The following is a 6,326-nucleotide window of genomic DNA, read 5'->3' as shown; positions in this document are numbered from 1 at the left end:
GACGATGTCCATCTTAATCGGTGCTGATTTGCTAAAAGATGCCATCCAACAATGATTTGATCCATCGTCCAGATTTCGGCGAGATGTGTCGTCCCTGTAGCACTGCTCTTTTTTTTATTTTGGCTTTTGATTTTCAAAATTATGTATCTTCCAAATGAAAATTCTATATTAAGTTATTTTTTCATATTCGTGTTTCTCGTGACCAACACTTTCAAATAAGATCCATTTTGAATATATTTTGACAACTTATATATATATATATAAAGTTTCAATACTGAAACTTAGTATGCGCTACCGAGAATAGTCCGGTATTTTGTTTCTACGACCAACAGAGAAAATTGCTTAAAATTTTATCTATAAAACTTGGTTGAAACATGGAAATTTCATATGCAAAATCCGTAAGTTTCTACGCTGAAACTTAAAACTTACTATGCCCCTATGCAGGATTCAACTACTGAAACTTAAAACTTATTGTGCCCCCGTGCAGGATTCAACCACTACATGAACCGTGAGGCAATCGAGCGGCCAGGCAGGGCTGGGCAGGTGCGTGCCCCCGCACTCGCGTGCCCCTGTGAATTTCCATCGGGCAAAATGGGATCCTGAGGTTGTTCTACTACCATGTCAAGAGGGCCCAATAGAACATTGAAGGGGGCGCATTCTGGATTATGTTGCCTTGAGCGATGCACTCCGGCAGGTAAAAGGGTGCACTGAGGCAGGAAACTAGTGCACACAGCGGATGGCATTGTTGGGAGTGCTTGCCGGACTCGAATGGATGAATTTTGAATCGTACATAAATTTAAGGAGATGTTTCCAGGAGGGAGGACACGGCTGCAGTGAGGAGGCGACGGATGAGGAAGAGCTGCAAACAGGCATAGGTCGGCGTGTATTTCCGTTGTGGTGTGCATGGCGGTGGCACAGAAAGTATGGGTTATATTGTTGGACTTGATCGAGCGCCACATCGGATGAAAGTAACAAACGAATATTCTCTTCATTGTTAGTGACGCGGTCAAGTGGTGAGGCTTGCATAGGAAGAAATGGGCCAAAGAAGACGGCAACAAGCGCTAATGTCGCGTTGTGATTTCTGTGCAATTTCTCCACACGGTTTGGTGACACAACCACGATTTAACAAAGTTGTGGCAGCCTGCACTTTTAGAAGTTGTATAGGGGAACACCCATCATTTCTCCACTTTATTTATTCAGAACTATATGTGATCTCTCCCTATATATACTTACCTTCTTTCAGGCACCACCAAGGAACCATACAAGCTATAGGCACCATCCAAGTATCAATGGATAACAATACTGTGCGCGGAAGTAGGATGAATCCTGCCGCTGGTGACGACGACGAGGGGACATGGTTACATGCGTGGGGGCTCATCACGAGCTTCGCGGTCTCCATGACCCTGAAAGCAGCAATCGAGCTGGGCATCTTTGACGCGCTCAGCAACGCCGGCAGCCTTGCGATTACGGCGGATGAGTTAGCCGCGCGGCTCCCAACCATGGACAAGGCTGGCGGGTTGGCTCCAGTGGACCGCATCATGCGGCTGCTTGCCTCCTTCGACATCGTCAAGTGCGTGACGGAGGCAGGTCCAAGCGGCGAGGTGATCCGGCACTACAAGCCCTCGCCGGTGTGTCGGTGGCTCAGCAGCAACCACGGTGGCCCGTCGCTGGCGCCCTACTCTATGTTCACTACGGACCAGGACTTCTTGATGGCCTGGTAAGCTATGATACGAATGAGTGCTATTGCCATTGCCGTTTGGAACAGTTTTAATAGCGTTCCTCTTACCTCCTCTTTGCACATGAGAGACAAGAGTATAAAATATATCGGAATCGTTGATCCCATTAATTAGTGGTCTGATTAACTCTTACCTTTTTACATCGTATGTAAAAGGAGGAGGTAAGAGTGATCATGTTAAAATTTGCCTACGGTTTATAGAATCTAACATCGCCGTGCATTTCAAAGGCAGCAGCTGGGGGCGGCAGCGGGAGGCGGACAAACAGCGTTCAAGAGGACGCATGGGGTTCCGATAGGCGAGCACTTGGGGAGAAACCCTCGGCTCCTCGGGGTGGTCGACAAGGCCATGGTGCAGATCTCGGTGATGGTGACCAGCAAGCTGTTGGAACGCTTCCACGGGTTCGACGACGTGGCCGTGCTCGTCGATGTTGGTGGCGGCACCGGTTCTACCATGGAGATGATCACCTGCAGGTACAAGCATATCAGGGGCATCAACTTCGACCTGCCTCATGTCATCTCCCTCGCGCCGTCTATTCTCGGTACGTCGCCACCTTCTTATGAATTTGACTTGGTCTCGTCACCTTGTGAATAGGATACTGTGTGCTTTCTCTATAAACTTTTACACACGGCTCATTTACTCTTTCTCTCTTAGCACACTCTCCTAACCACTGCATGCTCTCTCTCTCTCACCTGACCCGCGGGTAGTGCTAGTGACTTTAGTCGCAACTCGAATACGGGAGGAGGCTAGGGCCTCCTTATATGGAAGGGTGCCTCACTCTCCTCAAGCCGGACTTTTGTGATGTAGTGGGCTTTCTGCTTGCAGTGGAGTGTCTGTGGCGCACCGGAAATGCCCGAACGTATGTCGATGGACCGGGAGCTGGGCTTGGGCTGCTAACAAGTGGTGTCAGAGCCGTTTCTAGCCCTAGGCCAGTCTTTCGGGGTGTAGTGGGTTCTCTGCTAGTAGTTGAGTGTCTGATGCGCACCAAAAACGTCCGAACATATGCCGATGGACTGGGAGCTGAGTCTGGGCTGCTAACAAGTGGTATTAGAGCTGGCCCCCACGCCACCCTAAGGGTGGCTTCCCTAGGGGGGTGAGGTGTCAGGATCCCGACACTCGGGCAGTGCCAGTAACTTTAGTCCCACCTCAGATACGGGAGCAGGCTAGGACCTCCTTATAAGGGAGAGTGCCACGCTCTCCTCAGACCCGTGTTTTGGAATGTAGTACACTCTTTGCTTGTAGTGGACTCTATGATGCGCACCAAAAACGTTTGAACCTATGCCGATGGACCGGGAGCTGGTCCCGGGCTGCCAACATGCTCTCTCTATCTCTCACTCTCCTATTTTCCTCTACGCTTAAGCTTTACGTGCGAGTTCTAGGAAGCATTTTTGCATCCATCTCTCTCTCTCTCTGCGCTTTTCTTATTTCAGTTTCTGCCATGCTCTTTCTTTCTGTTTCTCTGTCCTAACCAGATGGATTCCCCTAAAAGGGCAGGAGTAGAGAGACGACTGAACAGACAAACACCGGTTTGTTCACGGGCCCGCAAAGTGCACCTGAAGACAAAACCAAAAATGTCAGTCTCCATGTGTGTATCACCTACCCTGGGTGATAAAAATTGCACACTCTTCCTGAGTTCACCTAAGCTTCATTTGGTGGGAACCGAGGATACGGAGATAAAACAGAATATTTAGTTGAATATAGTACGCATGGAGACTCCATGCAAAGTTCACACCTAGGGATGAAAAATGGAGCAAATGAAAACAATAGCACATACCGCATATTTTCTCTAAATTGGGGGAGATAGTGTCCAGATAAGAATTAGTGAATATAGTACAATGAGGAATACTATATATTATGCAACACATCGCGTACATCATATTTAACATCTCCATGGCACTATAAGCCAGGCACGGGTTTTTAGGCATTCAGTTTGACTATAGAAATATGTATAAATTGCATAAAATTACTAGGTTCGCACTTTCATTCGTCGCTGAATCTGAATATATATATTTTACAACATACTATAACACATGTTTCATCACTCAAATTGAAGACCTAAAACCACATGCCCAACTTATGTTCCCATCCCGAACGAGTGTCAATGTAGTGGATTATCCTATATCGTATTATTAAATTGCATCAATTAATAATTGAACATTCTACCACTTCATTGTAATATTCTCAGGGAATTAGACTTATTATGATTATTCCAGGCCTATCTGACTGTTTGGGTTGCTTCCCGGCCTGGAGTCTCCTTTCCAGGCATCATCATCCAAGTCGGCCTACCAAATACAATGCCTGAGAAATTGGGAATGCATATCTTAATTAGAGGGGTTGTACTTTTGGTTGTTAGCGTATACACAAATGGCTTATTCCCCACACGTATGCACCATCATTAGCGTCTTGTAAACTCAACAATTTAATTTTAAGTACTAAAGCCTATAGATCAAATGATCAACACACATGTGTGTACGTGCTGTGCGCATGTCCCCGCGGAACTTTCAACTCAGTAGGAATACCATCAGTTTCCTCAGTTCAATGGATTAATTTGTACTAGAAAAAGCATCAACGCCAATCTTTTTGTCACCAGTTCATAAGGGATCAGGTAAAAAAATGTTGTTATCCAGCAAAACCAAACACCCATCACTCAACTCTTTTGTCTTTCCTTGTTTTTGTATTGCAACTGTATTCTCTTTGTTTTGCATGGATGTTGTGACTGTACATTTAGATCATATTTGTATCATTTTCTATTGTTGAGTTCTTTCATCTATGCTTTCCTGTGAGATAATTGAGAACTTAATTAGCTAATGTCAACCCAATGCAGGTGTCGAACATATAGCTGGAAATATGTTTGATAATGTTCCCACTGGAGATGCGATTTTCTTAAAGGTATATATATACGAACTACTGTATCTAGTTCCCTTCTCTGTCATTCTGTATTCCATATGGTGTAAAGTATAATATTACTGAAAACCTGGTAGATACGTGATACACCCTCATTATTTCATATATAAACTATTTTTCAACCAAAATATAGAACGATGTCTATAGAATATTTCTTCAAATAATTTTCTACTACTGACAAACAATGCATTCGACTTGTAATTCTATAAACACATTGGTAAAGTAATAAAAGTATTTATCTAGGGTCCAAGCAATCAAGGTGGCTGCCCTTGTGCAGAAGTAATTGAACCCCAGGTTTCCTCTTACTAAATTTTTCTCCGTGGTGCGATGTCGGACTGTGCCACACAACCACTCAAATGTCCTGCCGGATAACCACAGTCCTCATATAAAAACGCTCAATTCCATGGAAATCCATGCACATCGATCATATAGCAAAATTCAACACCAATTCAACAATGCAACACTGCAACAAAGCAAAACGAACCACAACTCAACAATTAAAACATGCCAAAATTAAATTCAACGTCCGTGTACAATAGTGAATCTGCAATGTTTTCATTGTGACAAACAAAGCACATTCCGTTGTGCTAAATAAATCCCCTAAATATTTGAGAATGCAGAGCAGACTTAAACCTACACTTCGAGCAAAGTAGGTTTAATATTACATAACATATTCTAGATACTGAATATTTCTTGAATGTACATACAGACGGTACTCCATATGTTGGACGACAATGACTGCATAAAGGTTCTAAAAAATTGCGATCAAGCTTTGCCAGACAAGGGGCGGCTGATCGCTGTTGAGTTTGTCTTGCCGGCTACTCCAGAGGTGACAAGGGCAGCACAAAATCTCTACATTCTCGATGTGATGATGTTAAATAACTCTGAGGGAGGGAAGGAGAGAACTGCGCAAGAGTTTCTGAAGCTGGCTAGGGAATCGGGTTTCAACGGCACCTTCCAATCAACTTACATTTTTGGAAACTTTTGGGCTCTCGAATTTACCAAATAGTAACCATGACATTTTATGTCTATGCTGGCTACTATTGATAATGTGTGTGAGATTGGCTTGTAGAATTGTTTGTATTATTTATTTCAATAATGATGGACTTTTTAATCAAAACAATGCATGTATCATTATTTGTACCATTTAATATAATGATGATGTTGGTATAATTATTTGTATCACTTATATTTTAATAACAATGTTAAAAACTTGTTATCGAGGTATTCTAGGTGTATTTTTGTATTGCCAATACGTTACCATGAAGAGGTACATAAAAGCATAGAGTAGTTGTTGTTCACAATGTCTCACTTTGGCCCAGTAGCTTTTTCAATAGATCAACACAATTGGTAATTTATAGTTTTTCAATAAAGGTTGGATTTTGTAAGCTCAAGATGAATCATCGAGTGGGTACAAACATAATGAGCACACACCCAGCCTCTACATAGTTAGGATGCACACAGTCAACATTAACACAAGCATGCAAAAAAACCCAGTAAATAGCAAAGTCATATTAGACTCAAGTTTTTTTTGACCGACAAATAACACAATGTCTTGTTGATCTGCCGTTAAGGGGCGTGATCTCAGATAGCACAGGAAAACCCCTCAAAAGACCCGCTAGACAACCACACTCTTCATATCAAAACCCTCAAATTCATGCAAATCCATGCACATCGATCATATAGCAC

General features: G+C 43.3%; 1 protein-coding gene across 1 annotated transcript; it reads left to right on the top strand.

Moving 5' to 3' along the window:
• Window positions 1-1,171: 1,171 nt before the first annotated feature.
• LOC141028500 (caffeate O-methyltransferase-like protein 2) lies at window positions 1,172-6,059 on the top strand. Its single transcript, XM_073506092.1, has 4 exons — window positions 1,172-1,717; window positions 1,964-2,274; window positions 4,558-4,622; window positions 5,347-6,059. The coding sequence occupies exons 1-4, from the start codon at window positions 1,290-1,292 to the stop codon at window positions 5,644-5,646; spliced, it is 1,104 nt and encodes a 367-aa protein (XP_073362193.1). The 5' UTR covers window positions 1,172-1,289; the 3' UTR covers window positions 5,647-6,059.
• Window positions 6,060-6,326: the final 267 nt, after the last annotated feature.

This window comes from Aegilops tauschii, unplaced genomic scaffold (genome assembly GCF_002575655.3).
Source record: "Aegilops tauschii subsp. strangulata cultivar AL8/78 unplaced genomic scaffold, Aet v6.0 ptg000179l_subseq_2504346:2865697_obj, whole genome shotgun sequence".
In the NCBI taxonomy this organism is placed as follows: domain Eukaryota; kingdom Viridiplantae; phylum Streptophyta; class Magnoliopsida; order Poales; family Poaceae; genus Aegilops; species Aegilops tauschii.
This window is presented reverse-complemented; position numbering and strand designations above follow the sequence as displayed.

Coding starts and splice junctions, on each gene's coding strand:
- LOC141028500 (XM_073506092.1), top strand. CDS start 1,290: ATGGATAACAATACTGTGCGCGGAAGTAGGATGAATCCTGCCGCTGGT. Junction 1,718..1,963: donor CAGGACTTCTTGATGGCCTG/GTAAGCTATGAT, acceptor TGCATTTCAAAG/GCAGCAGCTGGGGGCGGCAG. Junction 4,623..5,346: donor GAGATGCGATTTTCTTAAAG/GTATATATATAC, acceptor ATGTACATACAG/ACGGTACTCCATATGTTGGA.